Raw genomic sequence first — 20,150 nt, forward strand, 5'->3', positions numbered from 1 at the left:
TATAAAGAGAACCAGATAGTATAATTGATGCACACATTTCTATAAGTTAATAATAAAAAATGCAATATTGATTATATATATTTGTAATTAAACGATTTTGATTATCTATATTGTCAAATTTCAGAAGATATTTGTTTTTGATAATTTAATCTTTTTTTATAGGAAGAATATATGATATTTATTCGACGTCTATGTAGTTCTGACATAACACTAATATGCAAGTGTCACGTCAAAACTTTCAATAAAAATAACTAAAATTTTGAAAACTTGAAATATATATGTGATAAAAAAATATTGAACAACATATAAAAGATTGAAAATCATAAAATAGACCAAATGACAATTTTCCCCACCAAAAATTAGATGCCTGTTAATTTATATTAATAATAACATTTTAATTTTTTTATTGAATTAGTTAAATTTTTAGCACTAGTATTTTATTTTTTTATTATTTTATGATCAACAATATATTATTTCTTATCATTTATTATTATTATGATTGTTTATAATTTATGACTATTAATTTTTTGTTAAATAAGTCTTAAAATAATAAATAAATCAACAGCACAATTGGAAAACAATATTTTTTATCCGCACTTTATATAATTACAAAATTACAATAAATCATTGGAAAAAAAATGTAAAGAGAAAATTAAAAGAATAAAACATTTAAATGTAGTATAAAGATGAGTTATTTGATAAAATTAATATATGAGTTACATTCTATTCGTGAAGTGTGTATAAAAGATTAATTTTGTTATTGAACAATTATAAGACTCAGAATTCAAAAGATCATGGTGGCTCAAAGTTGTCCCAGACGCGGTAACAGGTGGATTCACTGGGAAGATTCCAGGAATCGTTTTTGCACTTCCAAAGACACCATATCCAGAAGCAATAGCTGCAGATTGAGGCGAACTACTGACAGAAGCACTATTTTTATACTGAGGGAGCATTGTGGCCAGAGACTGATGGTACATGCTGTTACCCAAAACGTTTGTTGAAAAGCAGAAGGCATGTAAGTATAGCTCTGAGGCATGATGGGGCAGCCAATCATATTTCCATATGGTCCCAAAGGAAAAGTGGGTTGTGAATATGGGTGCACCGCAAGGTTCTGAAGCAGAGGAACACTTGGTTACCAAGCTGAGTTGAAGAGAGATCCGAGGTCTTCAATGCCTAAAAGGTCCCAACGCACAATCAGCCTAGAACAATGTGAACTACAGTACCACTTAATACCATATATTAAAAACAGTCGGGGGCTCAAGCTATTTGATCAATTAAAATGCTATTGTCAATTGGTGCTCTCTGTTTAACGTACTCTCTATGGAGCCAGAAATTAATTTACCAGAATGATGTAGCTTATTTTTCTTTATACCTGTAGACCTGAAGGTCCACAGACAAAGGTATAATATCACAAATAAGATTTATCGCAACTAATGGAGTCAAAGGGATGGAGCTTTTCCAACAAGTGGAAAATAAATTAAGAAAATTCACAGGGAAGTTAAAATGGGAACCTCAGACAGACCGTTTCAAGAGAGAGTTCCCGTGTCTAGAAGATGTTGGTCGTGTCAGAGAAAACGGCGAGTGTTGAATATCAGATTCTCTAGTCGGGTGGACATTAGCAGCCTGCAGAGCACTTGGTGATATCCCGTAAGAGCTCGAGTCATGGATGACCCGGAATATCAAATGGATTCTCAAATCCGAGTAAGTCTGCAGGTGGATTCTTCTGAAGTCGGGCTGGTGCAAGCCCATGCTCTACTCTCCGGGCAGTCATAGGCCCGGGCTCTTGTATAAATCTCCAGGGAGGCATTCTACCCGGCCACCTCGATATGAGCACCGCACTCGAGTATACTAGCAGAATAGGATGTGGGCGACTGTCCCATCTCTGACACCGTGCCGATGAGTTGACATGTCAGAATATAGGGTGTGCTCAGCCGTCCTACTATAATTAGTAGGTAGCACGGAGAACGAGATCATCATTACTTCTCATACTATAAATACCAGGTTCTCTCTTTACATTTACATTGGATTCATTCACACCAATATCACAGCCATCACTTGGTTACATTGGTTTTATTGCTTGAGTACCCTGCTGACTTAAGCATCGGAGTGGTCACGCCGGACACCCCTCCGGCGTCCATTCACGAGTTACTTTCATTGTTTGCAGGTCACGATCGAAGCCATCTACCTTGTTCATTTTCCTAAACAACACTATAAATTCTTGATTTGATCCGGTGGAACACCCGACCCTGCTCATCTATTTCACCCGGATCGCATCACTTGGCAAAGAATATTTGTATGAATGCTGTTGAGAAACAATGGAAAATGAAACATTCGAGAAAAGGCATTGAAAGAAATCTCTCTTCTGTCTTAGCAAAAACAAAAACATCATATCATATATCAAACAATCCAGATAACAGAAACAGAAAATGTAAATTATGGCCCATGCGCATGATGACAACATGACCATAGGATATACTGTCAATAAAGGGATATAAAAACAAATGAGAACGGCGGAAAGAGAAGGTTACACTCTTTATAATGTATGAATTATATTTAATTTCAAAGGGAACAACTTTTGTCTTCAAAATCATGTCAACTTGATTTATTGCCTCCAGACAATAGGATTCAAGTAATCAGATATATTTACCAGCCTAAAATAGCAACAAACATATTTACCATAACATTTGAAAAGGGTGGAAGATTTTCCGTCTGTGAACTTGTCTGACTATAAACGCCATTTAAGTGTTGGACATCAGCAAAGGCGTGGTTGGGTTTAGAAGCAGGAAAAGATTATTGCATTCCATGAGCTACCTCAGCATTCTCAGGCTTCAATACCTCTGGCTGTGATGCAGCAGAGGCATCATAGCTCTGACCATGTAGATCACTTCTAATTGAAAAACTGCCATCAGAAGCATTTCTAAGGGAGCCACCAGCAAAGTACTCCAAATTGCTGCCAAAAATAGAAGTGAGATCTTTAAATTACCATCCATAAAGAGAAGAACAAAATTAAATACAGAATTCCGAGCGTAACTACAAATTATACCTAATATCTGGATTCCCAAGCGATGAAACATCAGCCTTGCCAAGTACATCTCCCAAGTTAGTTTTTACAGGTATAGACTTCATTGCCCCAGAAGAGAATGCAGCGCTAATGCCAGATCCAAAACTACCAAACTAAAGTGTGAAAAATCTTCAGAATGAACTTGCAGAGGACCTGGTATGACCGCAGAAGGAGCATCCCCCTCTAACGAAAACCCTCTATCAGCCATTCTAACACTTGGTTCTTGCATGACTCTTGGGACTGATGGGACTGAATCATCACCTTCAGCTGCTAATAATAACAGACTAAAAATATTCAAGCACACACAAATTCAATCACTGGCAGGAAAATCAAAATGCTTGAACATAAGAATTGCTGTGCAAAAGATTAGAGAGTGGATGACAAACCGGCTCTAATTGACAGATCAACATCTTCTTAGACCGATTAATTAGCACTAGAAGCAGAGAAACTACTCAAGACAAAACCTTATGGCCATTTAAGAACTTTCAAAGCTATTTCAACTTTTTTGTTAAAATGGTGACTATTTTTTGACATATGAGTTGATCTAAAATCCACAAGGAAAATGGTGCATTTAAATTTGTACAAACAAAAATGTATAAATTGTCATTACAAGGTGCAATTCTACAAGCACTCACCATCATGATTCTCAGAATCATGACCTTGAGGCTAGTAAGAGCTCATCTTTCCATACAAATCATTCTCAAATACAGATGTGCCTCTTATATCGTCACCATCAATACTATTACCAGAGACACAAAGAGAACCCACATCATCCGATCCAGGATTTTCGGAGGTTTCATCTTCAGTTTCCTGAACCTCATCTGCCTCTGATTGTCGATCGATAACGTCAAAAGGAACACAAGGTGCCTCCTGATGCGGCTTGGAACCAAGATCATACTCTTGGACAGGGATCGTTTTCGTCTCAATGGAAGGCCAGCATCAGTGGTGGGAACATGCTGGATGGAAGAAACCCCCGAGTAGTGGGTTTTGGACAAATGATCTTCAGAAAATTTTAACGTTTGATGTGATGTCGCTACAATAGGAACCTGAACATCGTGTGGAGCGTTATTTGCAGCATTTGATGCTTTATTAGGCGGTCTACCCATCTTCACAATGTCAGCCATGGACAAATGACCAGGAACACCCACCCAGGTAGACTGATAACCCGAAGTTGGTTGTACACCAGATGGCATACCTTCAGCTATCCCCAGTAATGGGACTTCATTTTCGGCAGAAGCACCGATACTGCAACATACCATAAGACTGAGGGAAAAAAGCATTCGCATGAAATATCAAGAACAGTAATGATCCACATGATGGAAAATTTAGTTATCATGCTTGTACTGAATTAATCACTTCACTGTCTGTGAGGGATCTAAAAATCAAGTTTTGGGACAGAACAACACAATTTGTAATTATTGAAGCCTCAACTCGGCTAGATTTTTGATCCAGAAGAGACATCGAAACCGAGACATGTATAATGCACTGGGCACAACTAAGAGCATGTATGGGTATAATACCTAGTTGCATTTATACACATAACCTGCACATATGAGTATGGGAACACAATATACAATTGAAAGAGGCATGAGTAAAAACAGACCTCAACAATAACGTATCGATAAAAGTTAACAAAACCAATAGCTCAGGATTCTGGCCAAACAAATCTACAGGACTCATCTCAGTCTAGGTCCTAAACTTAAAAAAAATCCTCAGTTGCAGCCTCAGAGAAATTTGGAATGAGTTAAAAAAAGACAAACCTGAAGCCAAAAGATCCTTTGCTTTCATATTTTCCTGACACAGGATGTTCTGACGACAGTGAACTCGTGTAAGGAGTTATTCGTGATGACTTTCCATGCAAAGGTGAGGACTCTGATAAAGAGAGATTGGAAATGTTTTTTCAATGTCTTTTCATAACAGAACAGGTAAATATTTTATTGCAGGTCCGTAACACCATAAGAGTTATTCGGTGCTAAACCACCAAGGCCAAGAAATCGATCTGAAACATTCTTGCTGCCTCGATTTGATGAATTATTTACAGATTTACCCTGAATGGTAAATCTGTAAATAATTTTAAAAAAATATCGAAACTTTTCCAATCCCCATTTATTTACATGAATCAATTGTTATCCATTGTTGCTACGACCAAATATTTTTGCACAATAATGTTGTTTCGTTGTTGAAAGATATTTATGCTTAAACTCCACAGACAACGTTTCATTAAGATTGTACTCCGTGCCTCAACTGTTGCACGTTAATTTCAGAGGATATATCTAGCCAGTGGAGAGAAAATAGCTAACCAGTTTTCTTTCCACCAGAAAATGCAGACTTCGATTCTCTGTTGTTCTTCAAATTCTACCTTCCCCTCGAATTTTCAGAGATTTATGCTTCTTTCGAAAAATCATCCAGTCAATGTTTGCGCCGCTGTTTTCTCAAGTTCCAGCAAATCACTATTAGTTTCTTCGCGTCCGCGCCAATCTTCTCGCTCCACTAGTATCAACTCTTCTGGTAACCGTTTTGTACTCAAGTTCTTACCTTTTCTTTTAGTTTCGTTTGTCATTTATATGCTTATAGAATCGGTAAATTTGGCGGAGGCTGTCGGGATTTTTGGAGATACTGTTAGAAACAATATCGTTCAACATCGTTCCCGATTTTTTAGTCTTTATCTGGTTTGCTGACAGCTTGAATTATGCATGATTATCGTCTTCTGAATGCCAGAAGGTATGAAGTTTCGGTTTGGCTTCTAACGTTTTATCCGGTGGTAAATTTCTAATTTTTTATGAAGCCGTGAGGTTCTTGCTACTTGATTATACCTTTTCATTCTGTTGTACATGATGGAGAAGGAATATGTTGTTACTAAAATTGCTTGGTGTACGGTGACATATTTCTCATGCACATGAGTTTCTTTTTATGTCTAGCTTTCAGTGATGGCTATTAATTTGCATTTAATTTGCTGTTTCTGTCCACTTTTAGCTGCACCAGAGCTTGTTGGGACCAATTCATCCACTTCGGGATTCATTGAGACTGGTTATATAAGTGGTGTCCATGGGCTTCAAGGAGAGGTTCGGGTAAAGCCTAGCACAGATTTTCCTGATCTGAGATTTTCAAAGGTAGGAAATCATAAGAAGTCACTAAAAATAATGCTCATATAGCCTGTTTAATCGTCAGTCAATTCCTCTTTCGCGTCTCTTTCACCAACCCCTTGAAGGAAAACAAATTTGAGTGCAAAAGTGAGATTATTAGCATATCAATTATTGATGCAATACACGGTGTTATATGTTGTCTAAATGGAGGCAACTGCTTCCTCTAGCCAGGAACTCGATGGTTGAAGCAGAAACTTTCAGGAACTGAAACCCTTCAGGAAATTGAACTGTTGGAGGGCCGTGGGCACTCGGGACGAAGTTGGATTCTAAAATTTAATGAAATCGATACAGTGGAACAGGTGTAGTCAGGGATTATTCTTTGAGTATGATTGTTTATTCTGACTCAGGAATGATGTCTTGATGGGAGATATTTTGGTTCAGGCACGAAAACTTGTTGGGTCAACTTTATTGGTAACAGATGAAGATAGGCCTGTGCTAGAAGAAGGCGAGTTCTATACTCATGATCTTATTGGGATGAAAGTTATTCTTAAGGTATGTTGTTTTATCAGAATTATGCGATTCTTGGAAGAATTATTTTGTTTCCATTAATTTGTTTTACTTTTGCATGCCTTTGTGAAACAAGGAAAGAATATTCATGTATTTTTTCTTTTTAATATTTGTTTTATGTGAAAATGTAACTATTGACTATTGCTTTGGTCATGACATGAATATACATTGAAATTTTGTCAAAACCACTCGTGTAATCTGAAATAACTAGTTGAAGAGTATCATGTGGGAGGCCAAATTTCATTATTGTCTCGTGAGTCAAGTGTGGGATTTGTTGTGCTATAGAGTTTTTATTATCGTCATTGCTACTTTAGTCGTTACTGAAATAGTGACGACTCTGGTTGCAATTGCTTTTGATTGAACATTGGTCTTTGTTGGTCTATACATTGACATTCCTTTTACTAATATGGCCTTTTTAGGAGTCTGGGGAACCTGTGGGGATTGTCGTCAATGTTTTCAATACCGGAGCAAGTGATCTTCTACAAGTCAGGCTTGACTTGTCGAAAAACATAGCAGGTCCGGTTGAAATGTCAAAAGTTGAGGAATGTGACTTGGGTCCTTTAGCGTGGGTTCCATTTGTGGAAGCAATTGTTCCTGACGTTGATCTTGAAAAAAGAGAAATGCTTATTACACCACCAAAGGGGCTACTAGATTTGAACGTTCGCGCACATGAGAGGTCCAAGAAAGAAAGACGTGAACTCGTGAGGCATAATCTTTTGTACTTCACTAGTTGCTGTCAATATATGTTGTTGGATTATATGTGCATTTCTATGTCTAATGAGTCAAAACTCCCATTTGTCTTTCTCGCTGTTTTTGTATCACTTGCTTCTCCTTCTTTTGTGAACAGGCATTTCACAATTCTGTTCAATCAATTTTATTTTATTTTACTACTGAAACAAGCTACATAATCTACTTATTTAAGTTCGAGCAGCATCTTGAGACACATATCCAGCAGCCGGTTTCTCCTTGTTTATTCTTTTCACTCACAGACACGGTGTAACTCAAATCCAGGTCCTAAGCCATTACAAACCGACTGCTCCACAATTGGGCTAGTTGTTGATCACTACATTTGTGTATTCTTTTGAACTATCAGCATTTGAATCTCCTCCTTGTTCAATTTTTTGGTTGCAGACATTTGCTTCTTAATATTTAAAATATGGAGCTACCTCATACTCATTTTATGGCTTTTTACAAAATTTCGCTTCTTTTTTTAGAAATTAAATATACTCATTTTTTATAATGATACAATCAATAAATTTCTTTGGTCGGATGAGATTTATTCGGTGTACTAGATGGTGTGAGAAAAAAGCACCTATGGGATCACCTTGGCTAATCATATTTATCAAGTCATAGGCAAGAGTTTCTACCCAACGTGAATTTTGTGAATTTGGTTTGCTTGTCGTCATGATATCTGTTGTCTGCTTCAGGAATGGAAAGAAAGGAAAAAGTTTCAAAGACAGTTGATAGCAGCTAAAAAGAAACTACGTGAAATGGAGCAGCAACATGTGTTTTATGGATTTAAATATGGGGAGAAGGACAAAACAAGCTTGCTTGCAAATCAAATAGTGACTGTAAATTCAAAATTGCTTCAGCAGGCCCTGCAACATATCGATACCCCCTCTGTCAGGTAAAACATTTCAGATATTGAAATTTTACTCTGATGTACTGTTGCATAAGCTACATTTAATGACTCCAAGCACTCCAGACTTATAGAAAGAATAAAATATTTATTTCTTGGATAAAAACTTATTGGCATATCGACATCATATGCTATTTCATTTCTTGATTCAGGCAAAATCTGCCACAGATTTTGAGTGCAGTACCAAAAGATAGTACTCTAAAAGTAGCTGACACTCCTATTTCTGCTCAAGGTGGAAAACTGTCGAATATGTACTGGAAATTGCAAAGAGAGGGTGACCTATTGGCTTCTGGTGGCAAGGTTGCCACATGTTTGGTGTTGGAGGAAGTGGAGGAGATTGAAAGAGGTCCCAACAATGGTATTGTCAACTCCAAGGAAATTGAGAAGGCTTGTCTGCTCGTGAAAGAGTTACTTGATGATCCCCAGAGACTTGTTGAGGTGCTATCGATATGCTTAGCTATGCTATAATTCTTACAAAATTATAAAGCTAGATCCATCATATATATTTATGCTTGGATACAACTTAGTTTTGCAGAAGAAATGCTGTCATACTATAATCGCTCAACTTGATGTCTCAAGAAGTACTACACTATTGAAAAATATTGCTGTTAGTCGAAGAAGGTTACCCTTTTATGCTACATGATTGTGCAATATCATCTGAATCGTGACTTTGCTTGTTGCAGGTAAAAAACCGTCCATCTGTACCTCTCATGTTCGTCTGTCCTGCTCATTCAATCGGTTCTCTGCAAGAATTATTTTCTCTTCATGACCACTTTGCATTTGATCCTCAAAAGGTTGGACACTTGATTTTTTTTTTTTATTTGATAATTCGCTTTTGGTTCTAGGGTGGAACTATACCCCCATCGGGCGTAAAGTATTTGCTGTGAATTTAGTGTTCTACACTACACGTATGTCGAGCAATGTCGGCCTCGGTTCTAGAAAGCAATAGAAAAACTTATGTGCAAGGACTCATTTACTTGTATAGTGGGAATGTTTTATGGTATGCCGTTGACATATGTTGATTTAATCGTCTAACTAAAGAGACAAAAAATTCTCACAAAGCACTCCTTCAATCAGCTTTTTTTTCTCACTGTATGTCGTCTGAGTTTTTAACAGGTCTGGTTTTTGGAAGAAGAGACACTTCCAGTGGTCAGCAGCTCTCTAGATGAGCATGGCAAACATAAGATATTGATGAAGTCGCCTTGGGAATTCCTCCAAAGACCAATTGGATCAGGTGGTTTTATCAGCTTACTTTCATCCCAAGACTTGTTGGACCGACTGAGTGAAATGGGCGTGGAGTATATTGAGGTGAGACACACTGTTATATTGTTTATCATCATGAGCTGTTGATGTATTGCAATTTACATCTTCCGTTTCCTTTCCAATCTCCCTCATCTCTAGAAGTCTACTTCTCTATCCAGATATTGCTTCTGACCACCTTCTCCATGTAACCACAACTTGGGTTCTATCTAGTTTATGCAATTGTCCATTGACCCAGAAGAAAATATTATATTTAAATTGAATGTGAGATGCTATATACCAATGAATATCAAATTCGTCATATCTCTCCCTCAACTTGTTTGCTTGTTCTCTCTGACAGGTTTGTAGTACCACTAGGAAAACGAAAACACACACACGGTAGTGCATTTTTAGGCCTAGTTGATTCATGCAAATCAAACATCGGAATCCGTCTCTACGATGCTACAATGTCCGAGGAACATTTTGATATGTTATTCTCCACAAGTTTTATGAAGAAATGGGCGAACAACATAGACAAACTTCAGTTTCATGCTGTTCTTACGTCTCATTCGTATGTTGAGAAGGTTGACAAGGATTGGATAGACATTACGCCCTCAACTCCAAATTCTTACGAGTTCCACTGTTCGGTTTATAGTTGCTTGGATGCTTGTTCTCCCAAGAAGATTTGTGTGTTGGATTCTACGGAATGAAGTATTGGAACTCAAAAGGGTAATAAAAGTGATGTACGGTAAGTACATAATGCATTCCAAACGATGTTACGGATGTTTGCATTTTGCTTTCTAAGAGGTGTAATTAACATAATTACTTCTTGCGTTTTGATTTTATGCATCCGTTGTACTTCGTTTTGATATTTTTGTATCTAAAAATACAAATTAAATCGAACAAAAACAACAGAATTCAATTTCGATTAAATTGTCCACTGCAAGTTGATTTTTTTAAAAAAAAAACTAGAGATTAATTATTTTTATAATAAAAAACTAGTCGATCCGAACAATAGGAGAAATAAAGATGCGACGCATGGATTGCTAACTGAAAAGGGGGGAAAATAATTCTTGCTAGTGTATATTTCAATTTTGATCCAACAGTTAGTTGAATGTTGAAAGTTGATTATAAGCACACGGGAGGATCACCGTGTGACTCCATCCTTTGAACTCAGACTAGATCTTTTAGGGCTCGATTGAATTTGTATGGAGATTTCAGATGTAAAGAAATGTTTTTTAAGGCCTAGGGATGCATAGTGAATAAAATTAGGGATTATTCATGTTGACATTCAATTTGGAGACGTAAAAAATAGTCACGTGATCTTCATGTACATTGGACGTCAACTTTTAACGCAGATAATACGAAATTGGGACACATACTATCAATTAAACAAATATCTTTATTTATTTGGGTTTTAGTAAAAATAATATGCAATTCTAATTTAACATATTTTCTAAATTTTGTTAACAACCAAGTTAAAGTAGCCTTAACTTTCAAAAAAAAAAAAAAAAAAAAAAAAGTTAAAGTAGCTTTTGTTCCTCCAATGGGGCTGTGCGGTTTTATTTTTTTAATTTATTATAAATATTTGTATTAACAATTATAAATATTATTTAAATAATGATATAATATTTATTTTATTTTTTTAATAAATAGATATTTATTTATGTTAATTATTAATATTTAAAAACTAATTTGATTTAATGATTTTTAATTAATATAATTTAATAAAAATACAAAAAATTAATATAAGAATACAATTCGTTATTAATATATGTAAAATAAAAGGAATATTTCGAGAATATTCTTTTTGGGGTAAGATTTAAAGTAAATGAATAGGAGATGGATTTGTATTTGATGCAAAAATCATATTATTTTAGTGTAAAATTTGGACCAAAATAGATTTTGTGGTGGGAAACGACCTAATAGAAAAAAATAGAATCGTATACTTTTAGGGTGTGTTTGGTTGAGTGTATTAAATAAGGATAGATTAATAGTCCAATATTTATCGTTAAAATTTTAAGTTGTTTTAATAATCATTTTGATCCGGTTTAAGATCCAATTTTATGGATAACTATTTGATTAATAAAATTGGATCTTAAACCAGGTCAAAATGATTATTAAAACAACCTAAAATTTTAACGATAAATATTGGACTATTAATCTATCTTTATTTAATTCATTCAACCAAACACACACTTAAAGAATTGATATTACTATTTAATAGATCTCAATCTCTGACCGTCCATTCCACATATCTCCAACTTAAAAACCCTAGAGTTTTGTTCAAAAAAACCCTATTGAACCCCAACGTCGTTCTATATAAACCACAGAGCAATTGCCTCATACTCACATTTTTATTGGGCGGCGGAGGCCGCCGAGAGTGAGAAACCTAATTTCTCTCTTTCAAATTTTGAATTCCATTCGTCTTCTACGCTTTGTTTAAGCTTTTTTCTGTGTTGAGAAGCTGAGTAGCAATGGCGGTGCCGCTACTTGACAAGAAAATCATCAATAAAGGGTCAAGAAATTCTAGAGGCCATAGAGCGAGCGATTCGTTTCTGTCAAGGTTTCAATTTTTTTCTACTTTTTTTTGGAAAGCATTTTAATCTGTTTATTGTGTATCCCGAGGAAGGTGATGATAGTGAATTTGTCGCCCCAGGCTTAAGTTGCATCTACTGATAGATGTAATGTGGTGATTGACATTTTTATCTGATTCCTCTTTGATAGTTTTGTTTTACTCTCTTTTTTTTCTTTTTTTTTCTATTGTGATTTCTTAACCGAAGGGTTTTGATGATTGGGTTGCGCAGGAAGAGGCGTGATGATACATACCCACCTATTCTGTAATTGAATGATGATCTTACAAAACATGCACTACCATCTGATCTCGCTTGCTAACCTCAAGACATAATGCATTTTCTTGAATTGTTTTTTTTTGAGTTTTATTATTTTTAATATTTTCAATTCAGTCAACTCTGTTCATGCAATCAATGATGACGATATTAATAGTATCTGATTTTCAGTGATTATCACAAACAAATTCACCATCTTTCGGCTGAGATTGCTCATACAGACTATTTGGGTTTGATATTATATTATATTATATTTTCCCTATATACTTTCCTCTCTAAAAATATGTCTTTAGACTGTCGATTGATAAAAACTGTATTTTGCCTATGGTATCTAATGTCCAGCATTTCATTTTGTTGCTGTACATTTCGTTTCAGGGCAGAAATTAATGGGAGAACAGGTTGCGACATAGTTAGCTTCTACTCATAAGCTTTCTGTTACTATAATCCTGCTTACATGTGTACTGGCTAAAATATTTATTAAAATCTTCAGTATCTATTATGGGTGTCTGCGTTATCTATTTGGACCAGTGTTACTGGGTGGCTGCCTTCAAATTTCTTCATGATGGCATGACAGACAAACTGGCGAGGGCCCAAAGGTAAGCTCGAGGGTTCCTCTTTGTGGCCAACATTGGATATGGATCGGATAAGAAAAGACTATACACTATCTTCCAAATGGGTTACAAAAAGTTCTTTGTGCATAATGCCAAGGAGCTTGAGTTGTTGATGCATAACAACAGGTAATGCAGTTTTCCACAGAAATAGATCATTGATTATTTTGTTGTTTTCAATACGTTTCTATGGAAGGTACTACTTGGTTTGTGAACATCAATCTTTGGAATGGTGAATCAGGACACATATTGTGCAGAAATTTCTGACAATATATCTACCAAGAAGAGGAAAGAAATCGTGGAGTGGCTCAGCTCGATGTCGTAACTAACAAGCTTGCACGGTTGCGCTCACAGGAGGATGAGTAATCTTTGATTTTGGGGGGTGGGGGGGCTTATGCTCAAAGCTTGGTTAAAAGTTCATTTACGGAGTCAGATCAGAAATCAATCTAATCATGTGGTGGATACAGATGGAGTATTGAATATAGATTTATTCAGATGCTTCGACTTTTTGACAAAGAACAAAATGATAAATAATTTAGTGAAGATAAATTAGGTATTGACAGTACCCAATTTTTTTAAGTCGTATCGAAAAGTTGGCTATTGGAAGAAAAAGGATAATAATACTGAATCAAAATTTCGATATATTATTAAAATAGAAAATTCTGGATACACTCCTGTTAGTGTAAAATAGTAAAATACATTCAGTCAAGCCAACGGTTCAAATTATTTTCATGAAGCCCTGATCGGGGAAATTTTCCACGCATGAAAATACCAAATTCTTGAAAAATGAATCCAGCTGCGAGTATTCTGTAAATCAACTAACCTAACATCACATTCTTCACCATCATCTACTCTCGAAAATCTCTCCGACATTACCATAATCATACCTCGCATTTTTGTAAAAGGATTTAGTATTATTCCATCCATTCATACGAATCTCCGTTTGTGTTCGTGGACAGCAGGGATTATTTAAAATGCTCAAGAATGTAAAAGCTTGGTAAGGTCATATTCGAAGATATCATTCTTGTGTTTTCAACATTATCGCGTTTGAGCCGGAGAGTTGATAGTCACTATTCTCACTCACTGACGCTTTACTTGATATGGTGGAAGCTTGAGAAGCACACATTCACCAATTTGGTAGAGGATGCTGATGGTGTCAAGTATTTGCATTAAACCATAAATTGGAAACTGCCAACACTTACAAATAGAAGGGAACCCATGATAAATGACTCAACAAATTCTCATCATGAGGCACGACTCTGAAGTCCGAAGCAATACACTGAAAGCAGATACCAACTACATATGATGCAACTTCAAATGTTCACAAGTTTCCAAGAGCCAATACAATACTGTACTGGAAAATCATACCACAGCACAAAAAAAAAAAAAAAACTCAGGTATATCTACTGCAAAAACGATGAAAAAGCAGATGATATGCTAGGAACGTACTGCTGGGGTCTAATACAACTCAAGATCATGCCTGCTATTCTTCTTATCAATGTTTTTATATCTAATCAAGAAAATCAGTCCCATTTTTGCACAAGCACATTCCTTCTAAGCAAGATGATTTGTGGGTTCTGCGACAAAGTATTCAAGGATTTAACATTACTTTCATTCCTATTTCTATAATGTTGGTATTGACAAGAACGAGATGTGCGAGTAAAGATTAATACATTTGAAGCTTCAGAAGATCGCGTACTCGAATTATCTCCCAGACCTTGCAAACACCTCAAACAGTCCACAACAACTCTTCCATGTTGTTGTCTGCACTGGATGTGTAGCAGGAGCCAGCAGCAACACCTGAAAAAAGTTTCGAAAAAAAAACGGAAAGATTTTTGTATAATAGTCGGTGAATCACAAGATATATTCCATAAAGTAACATGAAACAAACAGTACCTCGGTAACTCCAGAATCTTTCTCAAGTTCAACTCCAACGTCAGCAGCTACTCTATCATGAGTTTCCTGGGTTACACATTTCTCAGGATCTGGGGTAACAATAGTCTCAATAGATTCGTCCTTCCTCTTCAATGGCGCATCCATGAAAACCGTTGAAATGCCATTGTCTTCAACAAAACCTGGTCTTTCCTCCTCGGATTCCGTGGGTTCCGATATATAAGGGGCGATAGATATATCTGTCTCTACTTTGTCGCCCAAGGTTGAAATGTTCTTTAATTCCTCAGCCGGGAAGTTTTCCACAACTGAATCAACTCCATCATCAACCTCAGCACTGACTATATTCTCAGCTGGCACTCCAGACAAAGATCCATCCCCACTTTCCAACTCGACAACCGGAGTAATATCTATTGCAGCTTCACCTTTCTTGATACGATGAGACTCGTCATCTGAATTGCTACGGCTACTATTTCTACTACTGGAGCTCCCAGACGAACTTCCATCAGCTTTTTTACTAGATTTATCCTCAATCTCGAATTCCCTGTCAACTGGAACAACATCGTCCTCCACAATACTAGGCTCTTCACTATCCTTAATTTTTAATGCTTCCTCCGAGGGAGTATGTGAAATGTTATCTCCCTTCTCGTTTTGTTCTTCGTCCCCCTCCGTCAAAAGGTTGTTTTGGTGGCTATTGTGGTCGTGTGAGGTGGGAGAGCTCAGCTCCCCAACATCACTGTCTTTATCATCTTGCTGCTTCACGTCATCATCCCCTACCGTTTTTGATCCATTTCGAAACAGTTAAGAACAAGATCGAGAATAACAACAAATTCAGAAATCAATAACCAAAATTAACATAAGACCTTTAAATCCGATCTCAACTACTGCTCAAAGGAAGCAATCATATCGATTCAAGACATGAGCATACATCACAACAATAGAAAATGAGCTAAATCAATCGAAGAAACACATTTTAAGGGATACCCTCGAAGTCCCAATTGATGCAAACCCAACTGTAAAGTTAATAAAAGATGTAAGAATAATTAAACGTCACATGGGTCTGTACGAGAGAACCAAACAAATTAAAGAAAAACAACCCTTTTCTATTTACAGAAAGAGTTTTATACCATTAGAATGATTAGAAAGAGACTGGTTTTCCTTCTTTTTCCTGGCAGCTTTTCGCTTCTTAGAACCAGAGGGCATATTTCTGGATTATTATATATCTAACTTATTCAGGTTGATCGAAGGCAACTGTTGTGGACCAAACTGGATCGTGGGTGGCCTGAAAAAAACCCTCTCTCTCTCTCTCTCCCCGCCACAGCTTCTCCCTCTAGCTTCGCTGGTTCTTTTTGTTTTGTCGCATGTGTGTTTTTATCTTTCTTGGATTTGGACTTGGATTTCAAAAGGAAAGAGCGAATTCTAGTGAAAAAAGGGGTGGTGGTGGTGGGGTTTGGTTGGCCTATCGGGGGCCTAGAGGATTCCAACGGATTGTATATAGGTTGGTGAATGGTTTTTGAATTTTTTTTGTCATCGCTTTTCTGATATAATTTAATTAATTGATTTTTAATTGTTATTTAATTAAGATTTAATTTAAGACAGCCCACAAATTACTTCACATCTTTAGGGGCTTGTTTGAATTGATGAAACCTCCGAGGTTTAGTGTCACGCTCCGAAACTCGTGATTGACACCGGCGTTGTTTATCAATCACAAAATTAAAAACAATCAGCCTCGTAGCACAGTATAAACCGAAATACCAGTTTATTAATCATAATTTCTCAAAACTTGAGTCTTTACAACTGAAATAACTAATGCGGAAGCGTCTTACATGACATTAAAAGTACTAAAATTCAAAAAGAAATAACATAACTAAATCAAAATCACAAAATTCACCATCCCCAAAATTGTTCAGATTCTTCTTCTTCAACCTGTTCTTCAGATTTATCTGGGGAAGATTGTAAGGGGTGAGTATTTTGGGAAATACTCAGCAAGTGGGGGAATTTGAATACCACATAACATTTTATAACAATTTCGAATCATAACATAGCATGCTTTTCATAATCGTAACATCATATTCATAACATAATAACACTGCGATTTTTCACCTTTCATGGTTTACTGACGTCAGTCCCTAAGTTTTGATCCTCTAAGGGGGCGAGGCCGTAAAACAGTTCTATCCCACTGTTAAGGGCCATATGTTGGAATTCCGCCCATTTTCAGGGAATTCTCACAGTGCCAACGTAAAAACGTAACAAGATTAAAAACGTAGACGGTGTTCAACCGAATTTTTAAAACCAAAAACCGAAATCTTTTCATATGCATAAAACCGAAATTTAAAACAGCCCACTTACCTTAAATTCTTGAAAAACTAGGGTTCTTCGAAATTCCTACTTCCCTGACTGGACGGCGGCAGCGCTTCGCTGTGCTCGAAAACTCCTAAGGGGACTAGAGGGAGATTCTCGAAATTTAGGTGTAATTTTAGGTGTGATTTTTGAGCTTATAGGGTCATAATATTTATAGGGGTTGGCTGCTATCGGGATCGAGTGATATCGCGTTGAAATCTGACTTAAATCTTTTATCTCAAATTGTGATATATCTATCCGTGATTTGTTCGAAATTTAAATCTTTTATCCCATACAAATTCTCTTGCTTGATCTTTTATCCCGGTATCTCCATATCAACTCAAATCTTAGACATTTATCTGCGAAATCTTCGAAATTCCTTAATAAATCCTTAGATTGATAACCCAAAAATATATTATATTCTGACTGATTTAAATATTAATATCCAAGATTACACCATCAAATTATTAATCTAATATTATTCTGATGAGATCACGATACTTCAAAATCCCGAGTTTTACATCCCTCCCTCCTTATGGGAAGTTTCGTCCTCGAAACTTGGGTTGGCTTGGTCTCCGAAGAGGTACGGGTATTGGTCTCTCATCCTTTCTTCTAGCTCCCACGTGGCTTCTCTTTCGGGGTGGTTGTTCAAAAGGCTCAGCTAGTGATTCGACTTAAGTCTTAGTTTCTTAGCAAATCTCTTAAATACTGAGGAATTCGTAGCACCACAATCAAATAACGCATAATCAGGCACTTTTTTTGAATTAGGATGGTACCTGAAACGACTTCATTGGCGTCGTCGGCCTCTTCTTGAGTCATAGCAAAGACCCTAGCGTTAGGCTTTCCTTCCCTTGGCTTGTTGGGGTTAGCTCCTGTATTTGGTCCAGTTCCCTTATTGGGCCCGGCTGCCTGGTTGGCTAGTAGGACATTCGGCAATTCGGTGTCCCGCTTTCCCACATCCGAAGCATACTCCCATGTTTCTTCGGCATTCCCCCAGGTGTCGTAAGTGACAAGTTGGGCAAGGCTTAATATCCTGGTAGCTTGAGGTAGGTGAAGGCCCTTTGGATGGTTCATCGGACTGGTTAGGCTTCTTGAAAGTCTGATCGCTGCGTGAGGACTGATTATTCATGGGCCTTTTGTTCTTATATTCCTTCTCCCTGCGCTGGATATCCGTTTCAGCTCGGATCGCTGCGCCCATCAGGTCTGAAAAATTCGCAGGCTGGTAGACTGCTAGAGCTGATTGGATCCTGCTGTTCAACCCCTTCTTAAAGCGGTGCAATTTCAAAACTTCGTCCGCCATGATTGCCGGAGCATAAGATCCAAGGGCATTGAACTGGGAGGTGTATTCCACAACCGACATATCCGAAGTTTGAGTGAGGTTTTCAAACTCACTTAGTTTCTGCAGTCTGACCTCGGCTGGATAATACTATTTCAGAAAGGCTTCTCGGAATCGCTGCCAAGTCATTGGTCCTGCAGCTGTCATGGCTGACGAGATTGCTTCCCACCATTTTCCTGCTTTATCTTCCAGGAACGGCACAGTCACGTCCACTTTCAGTGCCTCAGGAACTTCCAATAGGCGATGTTGAGTCTCTACACTTTTCAGCCAACTCTGGCTAACTTCAGGGTCAGCGGCTCCACTGAAGGTTGGACACCTATTCTTGCGGAGTGATTTATAGGGGAACTTGATTCCATTTGGTGGTGGAGGTGGTGGTAGCTGATTGGCGTTCTGATTTCTCAATCCTTGCAGTGTTGTCGCCACAAAAGTGGCTATGGTCATAAGATCAGCTTGGCTTAAGTTGAATGCAGGCGGGGGTCCATTCCCTTGATCGTTCTCCTGTCCGCCTTCACGGTTGGTGTTAGCATAACGCGGGTTGCGGTTCTGTCTTGGGGGTCTGCCGGCCATTTCCTATAATCGCAAGTTCTAAGAATTTGTACGAGTAGGATTTATGCAATAGATTGCGTAGAAATAAATTGAAATCAATGGAACAAATAAAATATTTTATTGATTTCTCGAGCAGGAAAATAAATGAACACGACCAATCTGAATGAAGTAAAAATACTTGACCAATCTAATGAAATAAATGTACTGGATAAAAACGTAGCGACAATGGAAATAAACTACTAAAACGGTTCACTAAGATGCTCTAATCTGATATCTCTCCATTTCCTGGAAACAATAAAAAGGAAATGCTCAGAATATCAAAAAAAATAGGACAGAATAAAATATCAAGGTCATATAGAGTAGAATATATAAAAATAATTAAATTTTTCGAAAATTTCCAAAAATAGAAGGATAATGTTGGCGGGTTGACTCGTTGACTCGGCCGAGTTGACTCGCCGGGTTGACTTCGCCGGAGTATGGTCGGAGCAAAGGAATGTGTCGGCGAAGGGGTCAGGATCACGGAACCGGTGGTGGCACGGCCAGAATCGGTCGGAACGCTACTTAATTTGGCCGGAACTCGCGAAAAATCGGTTGACTCATTTGTAATTGGGCGTTTCTGATTGGTTGATCCGATCCCAAAATTGATTCTTGGAGAAAGTTACCCATGGATCATAGATTGTTTGGGTCAAATTAATTGAAAATCGGAGTAGGTTTGGTAGGGTAATTGGACGAAATAATATTCGGCGTTAGGGTTCGTACGCCAAATTCGTAGATCTGAAATTCCCGTTTCACCTGAAGACGAAATCCAAAATTTATTAAGGGCTTTTGTTTGGTTCGTCGAGACAATTCTGGAACTGGTCTCCGATCGAAGAACGGGTACCGGAAGCGGCCGGAATCGGCGGAGAAGCGGCGCGCGCACTAAGGGCCTGTTTGGCCGAAATTTTCCGAAATTTTCCGAATTTTTTTTTTTGAAACTCGATTTTTCCCACTCG

The 20,150-nt window shown here is 37.3% G+C and overlaps 2 protein-coding genes, 2 long non-coding RNA genes, 4 other non-coding genes and 1 pseudogene across 15 annotated transcripts; 6 read left to right on the forward strand and 3 right to left on the reverse strand.

Annotated features, from left to right (window-relative positions):
• Positions 1-716: 716 nt before the first annotated feature.
• Positions 717-5,167, reverse strand: LOC140837385 (uncharacterized; annotated as a pseudogene).
• Positions 5,168-5,275: 108 nt separating this feature from the next.
• LOC140836729 (uncharacterized) lies at positions 5,276-10,055 on the forward strand. The gene is made up of 10 exons (XM_073202466.1): positions 5,276-5,569; positions 6,035-6,171; positions 6,372-6,503; positions 6,586-6,696; positions 7,131-7,412; positions 8,139-8,338; positions 8,503-8,788; positions 9,034-9,144; positions 9,467-9,658; positions 9,951-10,055. The coding sequence occupies exons 1-10, from the start codon at positions 5,383-5,385 to the stop codon at positions 9,990-9,992; spliced, it is 1,680 nt and encodes a 559-aa protein (XP_073058567.1). The 5' UTR covers positions 5,276-5,382; the 3' UTR covers positions 9,993-10,055.
• LOC140836731 (uncharacterized) lies at positions 9,466-10,191 on the reverse strand. Its single transcript, XR_012119173.1, has 2 exons — positions 9,962-10,191; positions 9,466-9,668 (listed from the first exon to the last, which is right to left on the reverse strand). It is a non-coding gene; the product is annotated as an uncharacterized lncRNA (long non-coding RNA).
• Positions 10,192-11,845: 1,654 nt separating this feature from the next.
• Positions 11,846-13,540, forward strand: LOC140836733 (uncharacterized). The gene is made up of 2 exons (XR_012119175.1): positions 11,846-13,175; positions 13,288-13,540. It is a non-coding gene; the product is annotated as an uncharacterized lncRNA (long non-coding RNA).
• On the forward strand, positions 12,218-12,305 carry LOC140837592 (small nucleolar RNA U31b). Its single transcript, XR_012119420.1, has one exon. It is a non-coding gene; the product is annotated as a small nucleolar RNA U31b (small nucleolar RNA).
• LOC140836732 (uncharacterized) lies at positions 12,329-16,388 on the reverse strand. 8 transcript variants are annotated; one of them, XR_012119174.1, is made up of 5 exons: positions 16,064-16,387; positions 14,934-15,709; positions 14,720-14,846; positions 14,496-14,623; positions 12,329-14,325 (listed from the first exon to the last, which is right to left on the reverse strand). XR_012119174.1 is itself a non-coding variant. In XM_073202469.1 (4 exons), the coding sequence occupies exons 1-3, from the start codon at positions 16,137-16,139 to the stop codon at positions 14,751-14,753; spliced, it is 948 nt and encodes a 315-aa protein (XP_073058570.1). In that variant the 5' UTR covers positions 16,140-16,388; the 3' UTR covers positions 12,329-14,325; positions 14,720-14,750. The 8 variants fall into 8 exon arrangements, 7 of the variants coding, with proteins under 7 accessions (XP_073058570.1, XP_073058572.1, XP_073058575.1 ...); XM_073202469.1 differs by lacking the exon at positions 14,496-14,623 and having other exon boundaries at positions 16,064-16,388; XM_073202471.1 differs by lacking the exon at positions 14,496-14,623 and having other exon boundaries at positions 14,746-14,846.
• Positions 12,398-12,477, forward strand: LOC140837575 (small nucleolar RNA Z195/SNORD33/SNORD32 family). The gene has a single exon (XR_012119403.1). It is a non-coding gene; the product is annotated as a small nucleolar RNA Z195/SNORD33/SNORD32 family (small nucleolar RNA).
• LOC140837576 (small nucleolar RNA Z196/R39/R59 family) lies at positions 12,569-12,652 on the forward strand. Its single transcript, XR_012119404.1, has one exon. It is a non-coding gene; the product is annotated as a small nucleolar RNA Z196/R39/R59 family (small nucleolar RNA).
• Positions 12,755-12,896, forward strand: LOC140837587 (small nucleolar RNA F1/F2/snoR5a). Its single transcript, XR_012119415.1, has one exon. It is a non-coding gene; the product is annotated as a small nucleolar RNA F1/F2/snoR5a (small nucleolar RNA).
• Positions 16,389-20,150: the final 3,762 nt, after the last annotated feature.

Source organism: Primulina eburnea, chromosome 7, assembly GCF_022965805.1.
Source record: "Primulina eburnea isolate SZY01 chromosome 7, ASM2296580v1, whole genome shotgun sequence".
Lineage (NCBI taxonomy): Eukaryota > Viridiplantae > Streptophyta > Magnoliopsida > Lamiales > Gesneriaceae > Primulina > Primulina eburnea.